At 48.5% G+C, this 16133-nt stretch overlaps 1 protein-coding gene across 2 annotated transcripts; it reads left to right on the top strand.

Annotated features, from left to right (window-relative positions):
* The first annotated feature begins 1073 nt into the window (after positions 1-1073).
* Positions 1074-15537, top strand: LOC122363600. Of its 2 annotated transcripts, none has more exons than XM_043333068.1 (4): positions 1074-1237; positions 12918-13802; positions 14465-14685; positions 15225-15537. In XM_043333068.1, exons 1-3 carry the CDS (start codon positions 1233-1235, stop codon positions 14538-14540), a joined length of 966 nt encoding a protein of 321 aa, XP_043189003.1. In that variant the 5' UTR covers positions 1074-1232; the 3' UTR covers positions 14541-14685; positions 15225-15537. The 2 variants fall into 2 exon arrangements, with proteins under 2 accessions (XP_043189003.1, XP_043189004.1); XM_043333069.1 differs by lacking the exon at positions 1074-1237 and adding an exon at positions 6296-6481.
* The last annotated feature ends 596 nt before the right edge of the window (positions 15538-16133 follow it).

The following is a 16133-nucleotide window of genomic DNA, read 5'->3' as shown; positions in this document are numbered from 1 at the left end:
GCTTAATGAAACGTCCCTAATTATGTCTCTAATGGCACTGGAAAGGTCTCTGGCAAAGTTTATCGAGTATTTTCCACTTCAATGGCAACGAGCGGCGAGAAAGATACCTATTTCAGCTTTTCATTCTCCGCTGCTAACGCTAGGCTGACTACCATTTCATTTCCGTTGACTACCTTCTGGTTTATTTCCGCTGACTACCCTTTCAATAACCTTCTGGTTAAGACTATTGAAAGGGTGGCCGTTAACCTACCCTGGCCGCCTGATTTTTTTCCTATCTCTACTGGCATTATTGGCTATTAATGAAAACTGAAAATGGCTATTACTGGTTTTCAATAACAATTGCAATCTTGCTCTTTCTATTGCTTCTGCCTCTTTCTATTGCTTCTGCCGTATACTCGTGTATCGACGACAGTCGATGTGGGCTTGAACGGGTTTCATTATTAATAGCTCTGATTACTGCGTTGCGGACGTTATGTGCCCGGATGCTGAATGTGTTCTCGCGATGGTTGTCGCCCCGTTTCTGCGTTATCCTGTAACTGCGTGTCGGCCTGAGGCCCACGCATATCGCGGTTGTCTGTGAGCTGTGCCGCGTGCCGCAGTATCGTACCCACCGCAAGCCTTATCGGCTCTTCTTCCGGCCACCGCCACACGAACTCGCGATACATTGGAAGTACGGCGTAGTTCATTGTCAGGTGCATCACGACCTTTCAAACCGCTGATTTTCTAGACATTAGTAAAGACCCTATTTTAATGTCAGGGCAAGTCAGGGCGTTCTTAGTTATTTCTCTATATACCGTGTTAGTTATGCTATGTATGCCTCCGCGTAGCGTTTCGTTACGGAACACCTCGCTCAGTTTCATTGAGATCCGTGATCGAGGGACTTCAACTTCTGTCTGGGCGGCACAGTCGGTTTTGAAGTCACCATCCGTCCTCCCTCCGCCCGGCTCGGCTTGCCCCAAGATAGACTAATGTCCTGGGCACACTCGGTGGCTGATACGCCCAGAGGCGGGCGCGGTTCGACCGCGCCGCTCGCGGCACGACATGCCTGAAAGATTCAGCGCGCGGCCCGCGGCGGCCGCTGCCGGCGCGGTGGGGTCGCGCGGCCCGGGCCCGTCGCGTCGGCCTTGCCCGGCTCATAGCGCAGTGGTCAGTGTGCGGTCAGTCGCGGCAGGGACGGTGCACGGCGGGGTCGGACCAAACTGGAATCGGACTACGCACCTGGACACTGCCACATGGCGTACGTATATGAAAGCGGTGAATGTGTAAGATTTGTTTGAAAGCATACATTACTTTAGAAAAAAAAAACTTAACCCTCGCCCGTAAACGGCGATCTGCCACCTTCGCCCATGCAGGGGGGGGGGGGGGTTGGTGCGACCCCCCCCCCTTGGCGTTTGAAAACGGAGCGTCGTAGAGCTTAGCGGAAAAGACCAACGGATTGCTCTCGCCGAGATCTCGCGATTGCTGGTATATTTTTTGGTCCTAGGTCAACATTTGACCTACTTTTGACCGGTCAAAGGTCAAATTTTCGGAAAATAGACTTTTTTCAACTTTCCGCGGCGATTGCGGCAAAACGGTGGGAGATATCGACTTGAAACCTTCACTATCGTGTTCCTTGATCAATTCTCTATCGTTTGGTATGTATTTCGTTTCCCTAGCTCTAAAAATGGCGCGTTGGGAGCGCCGGAAGTCGGCAAGGTCACAGTCGGCGGCAGAAATTCGAAAAATCAAAATTTAAATTTTTGAAATCTGATTGTATTTTTGGATTTGGGAGGTCCATTTGCTCCCTATAGAAGCTAATATTGCTGCATATTCCCATTGAGGTGACAAGAATTAGCAAAATAGTGGTTCGGGCGCTTTTCAAAAATAGTACCGGACGCTGTTCCTCTTGTGACGTCATAGCTCCGTGACCTGACCTGACCCGGTCAAGTTTCTTATACCATATGATAGCCAATACTTGCCCCAACATGCATGGGAAGTTTCATCACGATCCATCAACCGATGGCCGTACCACCGGCAGGAAACCTCGGGCGTTGGCACTCAGTTTGTGAAAATCCGGCCGGAGGCTGTTCCCTTTGTGACGTCATAACTCCGTGACCTGACATGACCCGGTCAAATTTTTTTTTATCAAAAGATGCGCAAGGTTTGCCCCATAAGGTACCCAAAATTTGGCGGCGCTGCGCGCCGCCGTTTTTGCACTATTTCCGAAAAACCTCAGGGGGGGTTGCACCAACCCCCCCCCCCCTACATGGGCGAGGGTTAAGGAACTCAGATTTGTTTTTCAATAGAAAAACATTTCAAATGAATAGCGTTTTAACTATTGAACAACAAACCTTCGGTTATCCCGCGCCGGGCCGGGGGAGGGGGGTGTTTGAACATCCCCCCTTTGGTTTTTCGCAGATATCTCAAAAGCCGCTGTTTTTAGCGCACTTGTTCATGCATTTTTTCCACACATGTTGTGAAAATTTCAGACCCAGGGCTCTCAAGGTCAGGTCACCAGGTCAGGTCAAGTGACCTCACCTCAGAAAAAGTTTCAATCTTCGTCATTGCTACACCGACTGAACGATCGCCTTGAAACTTTCAGCGATTGATAAGAGTAACAGTAGGTATGTACAGAATGTATAATAAGAATTTTGATATCGGTGACCTAAGGTCAGGTCAATTTTGCGACCTCTCCATTATAAGTCAATGGAAGAAAATTGAAATGCGCCTCTTTTGGACGAATGATGTTCAAAACCCTCTCAAACATCGGTTTATAGGTAAACATGGCACGCTGAATCGGTAAAATGCACCTGTGACCCCTCTGTGTGCCCCTGAGGTCATCCCAGGTCATGAACGGTCACCAGCAGTTTTTTTGGCTATAACTTTTGATAAAGATGTGCTAGAGCGATGAAAACACGTCAGATGTATTCATATTGACGATACGGATCGAATGATATGCAACATGACCCTTTCCGGTCAGGTCATGACCTTGACCTGAGGTCAACTTTTCAAAATGACCTTGCAAGGTCAACAAATAATTCATTCGACGCGTCTCGACGAGAGGAACACGATGCCGCCAAAAGTAATGTCGTGGCTTACTTGAGTCCAAAGTTATTGACGAAAAACCATTTTCGTGAAAACTGCTATTTTTACAGTTTTTGCCCTCTGGAGGCCAAACCGTTGACTCGAGGTCAAATTTGAGAAAAATACTCAGAAAGGTCTGTAAGAGGCCTATCGAATGCGCTTTTTCGCGGCGCTGTAGGTCTATTGGTTCCCGAGTGAGCCGTTGGCAGTTTTCAAAATTATTGAAATGGCCTACATATGACCTTTGATGACCTCTGGTGACCTGACCTTTGACCTGACCCAAAAAAAATGAACGAAGTGTTCCCGTTATTATTTTTGACGCTCTTTCGAATGCCGTTTACCGCGTGTCGCTACGTGGCCCAGGAGCCGAGGTAGACGGGGGGAGGGGTGTTCACAACTTCAGACACACCTCCCCCCACCCACCCACCCCACCCCCCCCCCCCCACCCCCGGCCCGGCGCGGAAGTCGCGGAGCACCGGCAAGGCGCGGGTTAAGATTATTCGTGTGCTTAAAGTATTTCAACACTTTTTTAAAACTGATCCCCACTCTTATACCTATAAAACCATTTTTGTTATTTTCAAGACCAATCTTCGCCGGTTCTATATTTTTACGTGCCTACCGGCAGGTACCCGGCCCTGCCGTGTGTGTTTGGCGGAACTAGTGATCACCGTTTCGCCTCTACATAGTTAAACTGAAGATTGAAGAACTTTGCGAACAAGCATGTGCATCGTTACAAGACGCAGCGACTCCTACCCGATTTTTAAGGTCTCAGGTCAACCGGTGACCTCTGAGGTCAAGTCCAGTGCCCCAGTCCCGGGTACCAGTCGCTGTGTGTCGTTACGGCATACAGGGTGTCCCGAAATTGATGCGCGGTTGTTTTATCCTCCATAACTTATAAAGTGCTCGAATTTATTTCACGGCTTATATGCTATCATAGTTCCCATTCAGTTGCATACACGGCCTATTGCACTCTAGCGTGTCACGTTTCAGGTTGTCAAGAGTCTCTCCTTTGAAACAACGCCATGCCGTTTATATCTTCTGAAACAGCCTCTTCTCTGAGCTAGCCCGTGGAAGCTTGCTGAGCTCTTTTCTAACGATCGTCCAGATAATTTGGATCGGGGACAGGTCCAGACTGTTGCCAGACCATGTCCCCTTCTCCCAGAGGCCTGGGAGCCTCGCTCGGCACCAGTCCTGGGTCTTCCTGGCGTGATAAGTCGGAGCCCTTTTTTGCTGGAAAATGGCCCTGGACATGTCCGACAAAAGTTTGACTCTGGTTTTTGAACCATTTACCTTTTCCCTCAGCATCTTTGTGGCATCAGTCTTCTTCAGCACCTCGCTGACATAGTAATAACGGTCTGTCACGGTCTGTCCCCGAGGCACCTCGTGAAGCTCAGAGCGCCTCTGTAGCTCATCATGCTCCAAATGAGATTCTTCAGCAGACGTTTCACCGTCTCGACAGCGGACTCCTCAGAGCTGCCGTTGGCCCACATTTCGATCGTTCTGCAGTTAGGGGCTTAGAGACCACAAAGGGCACCTTGTCACTGAAAAGGACGCATCTCCAGTCCTGAATGGTCCAGTTTTTGAGGATCTTGGCGAAATCCAGCTGCCTGCACTTCTGGACCACGGTAGGCCAAGTCTGCTTTCTGAAGCTGAGCAACTTCAGCTTCAAGAAAGTCTTCAAATACTGATGGAGGGTCGATTTGGATGCTGGGACATGCATCTCATTCATGTTTTCTTGTCAGCGATGTTGAATGGTGCTTTTTAAAGGTCGACTTTGCAATCACGATTTTCGCCACTCGGCTCAAGGCAGTCTTCCGCCCTCGAACGTGTTGTTCTTGAGTGTCTCTCCTGATCGTTTGCGGTCCATCCAACGTTTAATTGTCGCAGAGTTGACGCCCAATTGTCTGGCATCCGGAACCTGGGTCACACCGTCCTTGATCATCCCCACCGCGCGGTAGCGGATCGGTAGTTTGTGCCTTTTCACTTTTGGTGATATGCAGTTTCTCCACGTTGCCTGTCTGGACAAGAGTGGCCTCCCGCGCCCACTACCGGCCGCGGTCGGGTTAGCCGCTTGGTTCACGTGATCGTGTGACCAGCAAGATGTCAGTGTTGCCAGAGTCGGTAAAATTGCAGTTGTTCAGCACTCGGGAGGGACAACATAACATGCGGCACCAACCGCGCATCAATTGCGGGACACCCTGTATACACTCTTTTTTATCGTTTTGTAGGATCTAAGCTAAATAAGGGGCGAAACGGTGAGGGTAGAACAAACAATAGTAGAATAAATGCCTCAATAACCCAAGCATAGCTAAGCTGTTACATTGAAGTAGCATATGCAGTCAAGAACCAGGTCGTCATGCCCGTCGACATGGTTCTAAGCAGCTCTCCGATACATGTCTCCCAGACTTTGAACGGTTTCCGATCCGAGGAGTTCTATAGCCTTGTTTCCGATCGCATGCGGCTCCTTGCGTGACCTGACCGGGTTGAGCACTGACTTCCCATAACACCCATTATGGCCGAGCTCCGCAGACCTATCATATACGGCTCAATAAATCCATCGGTCGAGCGGCTCCGAACTCTCGGGCCAAGTGTTACGCGCCCGAGGCGCTGCTGGAAAATATGATAATGCAAAACTGAGAAAGTATCGCTGTTTATTCTAATAACTTTAGTTCGGTTCCTTATAATAACGAATATTGAACGCAAAGGCCAGACCGGACCTCACCAAAAGCCTTCGAATATTGAACGCAAGACCGGATCGCATCGCACTTTGTCCGGTAAGATTGACTAATGACTGCAATCTAAAAGACTTGTAGGTATCGGGATGATAACTACTTCTATTGTTATGAAGATATAAGGGCAACTTGCAGTAATTGGATGCAGCCTGAATAGGTATCCCGGCTGCCGAACTGGCCGATGTCATCTGTTGGAGCTATGCCCAGCCGGCAGACTAGCACCGAGTGCATCCACCCTTCCCAACGCTTTGGGAGCATGCACGCTGCAACCAATGCTCGACCCGATTTTCTATAGTTTCCTATACCTATAGCTGTCTCGGTAAACGTACGGCTGCGCTGTGACGGCAAGCTCCTGCAAAGGTCGCTTCACTCACTCCCCAGAGCTTCCCACTTCCGAGAGCTTCCCTGTTCCGTGATCCTGTTTTGTCGAGGGCCGGAGACGGGAGGCAGTCAGAAGTGCTTTGGTCGGGCGGGGGTGCAGACCAGATAGCACCGGCTATCGCGCGTGCTTCGTGCCTCGCCGGACGAGCGGGCCGCGTTGGGCTCATATCAGCTGATAGCACGGAGGTGTACGGACACGCCCTACTGTGTGTAACTGTGGGCGTTTAACTTTTACTACCAAGACTTGAAAACTACCAACAGCGTTTCTGAGCATTACCTGTTTTTTATTGTGGAGCTCAGATCAGGTTAGTGCCTTACGTATACCTTAGCATCGCATCCCTCAGGCATCCCTGATATCTCTCATACCCCTCCGCCACATAGTCCGCAGTATAGTCCACCGATCAGTCCAATTTGAACCGGCAATGTCATCTCGTGTCACCGCTGCGCTGTCACGCCGCTGTTTCCATCTTTCTATCTATGTATATAGTGCATGTCACCTATGTGCGCGACTGTCACTGCCGGTCACCTGATCACGGCTGAGCGGCTCACAGAAAGGTCTGTTCTGTCCGATTAGCGTCCGGTTGGCTGCCTGGGCAACAGAGCCCGGCCGTCGGCTCGGCGGCTCGGATGGAGAGCGGTGCGAGCGCCGCGTGTGGCCGGCAGTGCGACCGCGGCCGGCGGGAGACGGTGAGGGCGCGACCGGCGGCTGGGCAGGCAGTGAGGTCGCCGTCGGATAAATGAGGATAATTGTAAATGTGAGGAGCTGTGCCACGGAAAAAGCAGTTGACAGTGCGCCCGTCCAACGGATTGGTACCGGGAGTCGAATCAGCGGCGCACGCACTCCATCTCCAACCGCAGTGGGTGCGAGCTGCACCACAGCTCACCAGGTCGAGGCCGTGACATACTGTCGGCGCCGTCAAACATATTTTATAGAGGGACTCCGCTGAAAACTGGTGAGAAAACTCATCTGAGAAACATCCTGCCAAACTCTTTTATTACGGAGCGAGCGAAGCGAGCGTAGTCTTTCCTTAGATTAACGGAAATTTCTGAGTATGAGCGGCCGGCCGGCCGGCCGGCCGGCCGTGGTCACGCTTTTGCGAGGCTTATATCTCAGCAACCACTTGACCGATTTACACGCGGTAATTTTTGTAGGGTAGCTTCATTCCTTCTACCAAGTATTGGACTATTCCCGATGCATGTGGGTGACCCCTTATGCACGTGCCACGTGCAAAACGAAGAGGTGTCAGTTTTGTAATTGTTGCAATATCTCGGTAACTACTTGGCCGATTGCGCTGAAAGTTGGTATGTAGGTAGTCACCCACTAGGCACTGCATATACATGTGCCAGAGTTGGGGTGCTGCTGCACGTGCGCACGTGCAGGGGTCGTTTCCAGATCTCGGGAACGGCTGGACCGATTGCGCTCAAATTTGGTACACGGTTAGGGACCGGTTAGTAGGGTGCCGTGCACAAGTCAGTTGGGACCCATTTTGCACGTGCGCACGTGCAGGGTGCCGCTTCCAGATCTCGAGAACGGCTGGGCCGATTGTGCCCAAATTTGGCACATCGCTAGAGACCAGTTAGTAGGGTGCCGTGCACAAGTCAGTTGGAGGTACCCCCTCGCAATTTCGCACGTGCAAGGCCCACCCTCTCGCTCGCTCCGTTAGTCGCCCCAAAAGGCGTTATACTGGTGATAATCATTCATTGGCATTGAAATGTTCTGCCTGATGATATGAAATGAAAAAGTGTGCAATTTACTGTTTAGGTTAGGTGTAGGCTTATGTCAGCACTGCAACTTGCTCCAGAGCAGCACCAGACCGTCTTCCAGGTGCTCATCGCTCACCTGTTACAAGTCTTACACTCTACCAGCCTTATTAGATAGGATATTATTGTGTGCTTTCGGCTTTTCGACAATGACAATAAATTATATCGAACTAAATAATTATGTGGTGCTCCTGAAGACCAATTCGATCGTCAGTCAATAGTGGCAGGGTTTTGCTCGGTATGAAAGCAGGATAAGCGGTACATACAAGCATATAAGTTGTAGCGGTTACAAGCTTTCTGACGCGTCTAATTTGGTCTGCCACACCCAGATAAATGTCGACCTGTCCAGTGTCCACCCTGGCAGAGCTGAGCCTCGGCCCTCAGTGGGGGCTCGGGGGAATGTCCGTCTCCCAGTCTGTAGCCGGCGTGGTGGTGACTGGTGAGAGCCCCGGGTCCCGCCGCTGCGGAGCTCGCTCTCCGGTTCCGACGGGGATGTCCTGGCCGGTGGCCGTGACCGTGTTACCGGTCCGATATTGAGCAAAACATGTCAGCGGGGCGAGCCTGTGGTATACTGCTGCTGCGGCTGTGTGGACTCGACACGTCAAAATTCTGCCGTGGAGAACAATGGTCGTACGGTATATGAAAAATCGCCCATAACACCAAACTTTGCACTTGTCGTGAAGTTTCTGATCTCTAAAATTCGCCCATTAAAATAAATGAAATTATATTTCTTCAGAACGTATGGGCAAGTCCGTTAAATACTATGCTAAATTCTAGATACCTACGCTGTTTCTAGATAGTTGTTCATATAGCGTATGGAATGGTAAAGGTAACATGGTTAATTACTAAGTCGTCTCCTTCTCGTATTAGCTCGCAAGCCATCGCCGAACACAGGCATGTAGGAAACTATATACTTCAACTATCATATTTCCTCTTTTTGTCCTACTCCAGACCTGAGTGTAACAGGCCACTCACTGTTGTATATGTATTGTCGCAAGAATTGCCCTTGCTCCGAGTGTCTGTATCACTCGTTTAGGTATATTCTGATGTCACGACGCTGACTCTGGCGTTACTTTGCTTCTATAACATAACTCATAGGTCATTAGGTCATCGTGTGTTCGTAAATAATGTAGGGATGTATTAGGCATATCGTGTACATGCCTACATACACTATTTACCTGCCTACACTGAGCACTCTCTACATACATAGGTACTAGGTATCACAGCCACTGCGATCGCCAACTAATGACCATCTCAGCTCACTTTCAGCTCCTGTTCGCATTTTAAAGGACATCGTAATAGATGAGATCGAGGAGTCATGACTTCGTTGGACTTAACCTTCCAGGCGGTGGGGGGGGGGGCATTTTTGCCCCCCCTTAGTTTTTTTTCGATATATCTCGAGAACCGCTGCGCCGATCGTCACCAAACTTTCAGTACCCTCCCGTGAATAGCTATTGCACATTGTGACCAAAAATTTTCCAAAGGCTATGCTAGGTTGGACACTAATGACGTCAGAGTGACGTCATTTCTGCCATTTTCGACCCAAAAAAGGTTTTGCGAGAAGAACTGTCAGGCCTACAGCTTTAGAGATACAGAAAAATGTTTTGGACATAAAAGGTGTAGAGTTTAAAGGGCTACAAAACTGCTATCTCGGATTGTGAAATTTTTGAATTTTGACCCCCAAATATAAAAAATATATTTTTTAAATATAATAGCCGAAAAATCCAAAAAGTGTTTTGAATTTCGAAAAAACCGGAAGATATGTGATAGACCCTATGGCCTTCTATCTACATACCAAATTTGAGATCGATACCTCTTTTTTGGCCAAATTATATCGAAAAAACAGTTCAAAATTGATGACGTCAAATTTTCAAACTCAATTTTTAGCAATTCTAGACCTCGTAGCGCAAAACAAAGACCACCATTAGACTCCCCGTGACGAGCTGCATCGAATCAATACCCATTTTATGCAAAAATATCAACTTCGAAATTTGACCTTTTTGACCTGATCATGACCTGACCTCCACCAGAAAGTGACCTGAACCGTACCTGATGGTCTTATAAACCAACACCATTGAGTTGGAAATGAAAAACTGGCTATAAAACATGCATCGCACAACCTTAGTAAAGTTGGGTTTATGTGGTGACCCTTGGTGACCTTTGATGACCTGACCTGTGACCTGACCTGGTATGACCATTGACCTCTAATAGCAACACATTTACTAGACAACTGACGCCCCATCGCTGATTTTCGACAAAATGCGTTTTACTCGGTGTTTAGCGCTTTCCCTAGAAGCCCCGTGAACGGTGAAACATTTTATCTTTGACCTGACCTGTGACGTCATCGGTAACCCAGAGGTCAATGAAATTTGGTTTCTTACGACAAATTTGACAGGGCTATCGAACGCCGTTTGAATTTTCCGGATCCGTCCAGTAGTTTCGGAGATACGGGGGGGGGCAAAAAATGCCCCCCCCCCCCACTGCGCGGAAGGTGGCCGGGAGGCCCACCGCCTGCCGGGTTTACCCACGCCCCGTTGGGGGGGCTAATTTGCCCCCCCCCCCTGTGGTTTTTCCTGAATAGCAAGAAAACGGCGGCGCGCAGCGCCGCCAAATTAGTACCTTCCCGGGCTTCAATTTGACACCTTCACACCGAATTTCAAGTCTTAGGTCACCTTAGGTCAGGAGTTTTTGAGGTCATGTTCGAGCAAAAGTGAGCAAAAAACATGCAATCTTGAAACGCTCACCAAATCTACAGTTACCAAGCAATTTCAAAGTTCTTTATATGGTCTAGTAGACAAAAAGCAGCGCTACAAAACTGCTATCTCGGATTTTTAAAATTTTGGGGTTTGAAATTAAAAAAATTGTTTTTTTTAGAAAAACTCAAATAAATCCAAGAAAAATTCCGAATTTCAAAAAAAACAAATATATATGATAGTCTCTGTGCTCTTCTATATACCTACATACCAAATTTCAGATAGATATCTCGTTTTTTGGCCAAGTTATAGCGAAAAAAAAACTGTTCAAAAATGATGACGTCAAATTGTTGAACTCAATTTTTAGCGATTCTAGACCACGTAGGGCAAAACAAAGACCACCATTGAACTCCCTGTGACGAGCTGCATCGAATCGATACCCATTTAATGTAAAAATATTTACTTTGAAATTTGACCAAATTTGACCTGACCTTGACGTGACCTTGACCTGACCTTGACCTGACCTTGACCAAAACGTGACCTAAGCTGGCCCAAAAGTCTGCCTGACCCACATAATCGCATTTGTCATGTAAAATGGACCATAAAACATGCATCACATGACAGTTTCATATTGTGACCCCCCAGTGACCTGACCTCTGTGACCTGACCTGGTATCAGTGACCTCAAATAGCAAAATATATGTTTGAAGAACATTTCCCCATCGATGATTTTCAATGAAATGCATTTTACTCGATTTTACAACGCATTTCTTGAAATGCCTGTAAACGGTGAAAATTGGACCTTTGACCTGACCTGTGACGTCATCGGTTTGACCTAGGTCAATAAAATTGGGTCACAAAGAAAGTTCCCTGAAAGGGCTATCCAACACCGTTTGCCGCTTGTCGCTAGGTTGCGTGGTTCTCGAGATCTTAGGGGGGGGGGCCAAATTGCCCCCCCCCAACGGGGTGCGTTACTCGGCAGAGCCCAACGGGGCGCGGGTTAAGATGAGAATGAACCTTATTAAAAGGCACATAGTTGTATTGATCATTTAATAACATTTTCAGGTCAAGGTTACATTTTTCTCTTTTCTTGATCAGGGCCCAAGACGTTTCTCAAAGTTGATCTACCATGATTGCGATTGATGAGATCGAAGAGTCGTGACTTCGTTGGACTTAAGATGAGAATAAGATGAGAACTCTGTGCCTTTTAATCAAATTCATTCTCATCTTATGTCCAACGAAGTCATGACATCACTAGTTATAGTCAAATGGTTCATAAGAGGTGTCGAGTGCCTTCTCTAACGACGAATGCAAAAAGAGAATGACTTGCTAAAATTCATTTGAACGGTCGTCAAAGAGAAAAAATGTTCACTAATGCAGGGTCAACCAAAAGTGCACATCATAATCTCAATGCGTTTAGCTACTTTTTATTCGGTACTTTATGACAAGTTATTGACATTGATTGTTTTTGGCGAACGTCAGTCTTCATGATCTGTCGTCATCTAAAATCAGTCTAAAACATATTCCGTGAATACATAACCCCGCCTAGTGCCTTAAAATCCCATTAAAGTCGGTAGGTATTGGTGTGCCACTTGTGCGTATTGTGTATGGCTCGAGCCCGAGCCATACATGTTGCGTATAGATGGAGCGAGCGCCTTGCTCGCTGACATGAGTCGGACAGTGGAGAGACCAGTGTGAGTTGTGAGGAGTAGAGTAATGCAGTAGTCTATGTAGAGACTTATACCTCAAGACGGATTGATGTCCATCAAGGCATCAAATGTCTTGACATTTGCGAAAATAAAAAGGCGTTTTGCCATTCATATGATGTGGCTCATACCGGCAGCATGTACAATGTCTCTGTAAATGTCTCGGTGAATTATTTAAATGGCATGACGAGTCCCATTAATGGAGCCAATGCTTTCGTCGCTTTATTCGACTCACCTTTATCGACGTGGTTCCCGTAACAGTACAGCTGATCATGCCTAGAACATTCTGCATCTTTTCATGTAGGCATTGCAAAGAGCGGATGCGAAAGAAATATCAACATTGCTTTTGTGGCTCCTGTTTTGTAGCCTTTTCAGCCTCCTAACTTTTTATTTTGCCTATCAGTTACTTAAGTTCTCCTTCGTTCTTCTTGCAGTTCTGTGCGTTTTATCTGTACCTATATCCCTCCCGTTTTTGTGTAAGAGCTATTTTCCCATACACTTAACCCTCCCACTGTGCTGTGGTTATACTTACATGTCCCAAAACGTCCCATGTCCGATGTGTGTGTGCGTGTGCCCGCTCAGGTGGCTGGTGGGCAGCGGGTTCCGGCGGCTCTGGCCGGCCATGTCCGACGGCGGCATGCCCGAGGTCAGCGTGGACCAGGGGCCCGCCCGCCGGCTCAGCTGGACCAGCGTGCAGCTCCCGGCCGCGCTGGCACCGCACGACAGCCCCGCCGCCTCGGCGCAGAGCTGCGCCAGCTCGCCGGCGCCGCCGACGCCCTCCTTCCCTCCTCCGCCGCCCTCCCAGCCGCCCGCCAGCGCGTCGACCTCCTGCGCGACCCTGCAGCTGCCCGTGTGTCCACCGGCACCGCAGGACGCCGAGCCCGCGGACGAGGACTCGCTGGACGAGCGCTGCGCGGTGGGCGCGGCCGCTGCGCCCGGGCCGCCGGCCGCTGACGCGCTGGCCGCCCGCCTGCGAGCCGACTCGGTGGACAGCGGCGACATGAGCGTGCTGGGCGTGGCGCTGGTGGCCAACTGCCACGTGTCGCTGGTGATTTTCGGCCTGTTCTTCCTGGCGGCCGGCAGCCTGCTGTGTGTGATCGCGTTCCGCGCGCCCACCTCGGCCGCCAACGACGTGCAGTCGCGCGTGGCGGGCACGTTCTTCCTGTGCCTGGCGGCCGTGATGTGCACGTTCGGACTGTGTCTGTGCCGGCTCGACTACCAGCTGTCGCGGCGCGACCAGGAGAAGGGCGCCGCCGACACCGGCGACTGCTACATCCACGACGACACGAGCCGGTGTCACCGGGTGCTGCCGAGCATCCAGCGCGCGCGACGCTCCACGCAGCGCGCCAAGCGGCACGTGCTGCGCCAGCTGGACGAGCGCTGGACGTCGGCCGCCGCCGGCCGACACCGCGAAAAGACCTTCTCGTCCATAGAGCTGCTGACGTCGGCGTCCACGGAGTCCGTCAGGTGAGGGAACTGGACTCAGAGTCCGTCAGGTGAGGGAACTGAACTCAGAGTCCGTCAGGTGAGGGAACTGGACTCAGAGTCCGTCAGGTGAGGGAACTGGCCTCAGAGTCCGTCAGGTGAGGGAACTGGACTCAGAGTCCGTCAGGTGAGAGCGAGCCGTGGACTCAGAGTCTGTCAGGTGAGCGATCTGGACTCAGAGTCCGTCAGGACTCAGGTGAGCGAGCTGCAGACGCAGAGGATCGTGAAACCGCCCCAAATAGGTGTCCTACACGCCGTTGTTACATTAATACTACATGCTTTATTCACCGCCTTGCTGATTTTCCTTGTTCATCAATTTAAGTTTACTATAATTCGTGTTTAGTTAATTACTCCCTTTCACTTTGTTGGTTGCAAATATTGACTTTATGGGTGATATACCTAGTACATTTGCTCTTGTATATGTTATATAATCGATCAAAGTTGATGGCTTAGACACTAAGCCTGGATCAGAAGCACTCTAATCCGTTTCGTTAGAAATTTATTTTTCGAGAAGTTTTTCAACGGGAGTCGGGATGAATTTTTTCAGTAACCTGGTGAGCCTAAGTGATAGCCTTGTCTTTCAGAGCTATTCATCCCTTGTCTATCTATTTAACTACACAGCCGCCGTTTGCCTTTATTCACAGGTGTGGGAAGTGTAACGAAGCCTCGTCGTCCTACGGTGCAATGGAAAGCTCAGACGTCGCCAGCTTTCCGTCCTGAGGCCAAGTCCAAGCACTTGTGGCGCATGGGGCCGTTTAGATACACACGATGGCTGCCTCACAAAACCAGTGCTCACTGCTCGTATCTTCAAGGGCCGACGGATTTTGCACGGATGTGTCAATTTTGTTAATATGCGAGAGAAACGTTAAAGGAAATAGTTCACTTTCACGAAATTATATTTTTTGCAATGGATTTATGATTTTTCATGTTCAAAATGATCAGCAAAGAAAATAAAACCTTTTTATAACAAAATATTATTTTCTATATTTTTGATATAGGAAGAACTTTTCAGTTTCTGTAAGGCACACGCGATCCAGTATGAAAAGAGCATGGGTCCCGAAAATTCTTCAGAAGCTAGAGAAATTATCGCGGCCACCGGCATTTGGGCGATCTGCTCATGCTTTTGTTACTGGAGCGCCTCTGAAGAATTTTCTGAATAATTTTCTTTTGTTACTGGAGCGTTTCTGAATAATTTTCGGGACCCATGCTCGTTTCATACTGGATGGAAATATATGCAAGGCACACAACCTCAACGCAAGGCACCTTTTTCGGGACGAGAAATAGAATATCTTTGCCTAGGGTGATCGTTGGGCTGTAAAAGCTCCTGATTTATGCTCGTCTCAGCCCAAGCTACGGAACTGCTATTCCAGTTAAAAACCCATGTTAAAATGTGAACTATTTCCTTTAATGGTATTGGCTTACGTATTGGCTATGGTATTGGCCAAACGTTACCGCTATTGGCTTCGGAACAGGTGACATACCTACATACTGAATACTGGTATACTTACGTGAAACAATCAGAATTCAGAATGATGTCGCTCAACTCGCTCGCTGTGAAGTGCTGAAGTGTCTTTTATATTCAATCTTGTCAAACGTGTTTCCTGAAACGTAATACTGTAAGTATGGTATATACATTGTGCACTTTGTTGTTGCTACCTTTATCGCGCACTGTATTTGTACATAACTGTTATGAGCAATAGCAATACACTGCTACGAATAATTATGGTACTCGCTTGTTTTTTTTTTCTTTCGCGTAACAACGTCGCCCATTAGGTAAAATTGTGCCCCTAATTGTGCTATAGCGGGCTGCGTTTGTTTGGATCAATACACGTGTCGTGCCCGTATTTAAAACACCTATGTAAATATAAAATTGTGTGTTTCACTGCATCAAACGAGACATCGACAACGATATCATTGTCGAATCGTTGTAGTGTCTTCGTCCGATTACATATTGCCCAAGTGACCTGTATCAATTTCAACGCCAACACAACCATTTTGTATCATTTCCTTCATTCCGCATATCTAATCTCGGAAACAGCTAGGTATTAGAAATATGGGGTTAAATGTTCAGTGAAAACGTTCTTCGCCATTGAAATAGCTACCTTTCACAATAGCCGTTTTCATGACGGCCATCTGGTACATATTTGGTGCACATCTGGTGCAGATCAGGTGCAGATTTGGTCAAATCAGGTTCAGTGTGTCTCTTAGTAGCTATCAGCTAGGGTTACACTAATTGCTTATATGCCTGCTTTGTCGTATTATCAGAGAGCAGCAGCAATTAAAACACTGAAATAAATTCATCAAATGAAGATA

The sequence above is a fragment of the Amphibalanus amphitrite genome, unplaced genomic scaffold (assembly GCF_019059575.1).
Source record: "Amphibalanus amphitrite isolate SeventyFive unplaced genomic scaffold, NRLGWU_Aamphi_draft 000630F_arrow, whole genome shotgun sequence".
In the NCBI taxonomy this organism is placed as follows: Eukaryota; Metazoa; Arthropoda; class Thecostraca; order Balanomorpha; family Balanidae; genus Amphibalanus; species Amphibalanus amphitrite.
The sequence above is the reverse complement of the archived record's forward strand: the minus strand, read 5'-3'. Positions and strand labels throughout refer to the sequence as shown.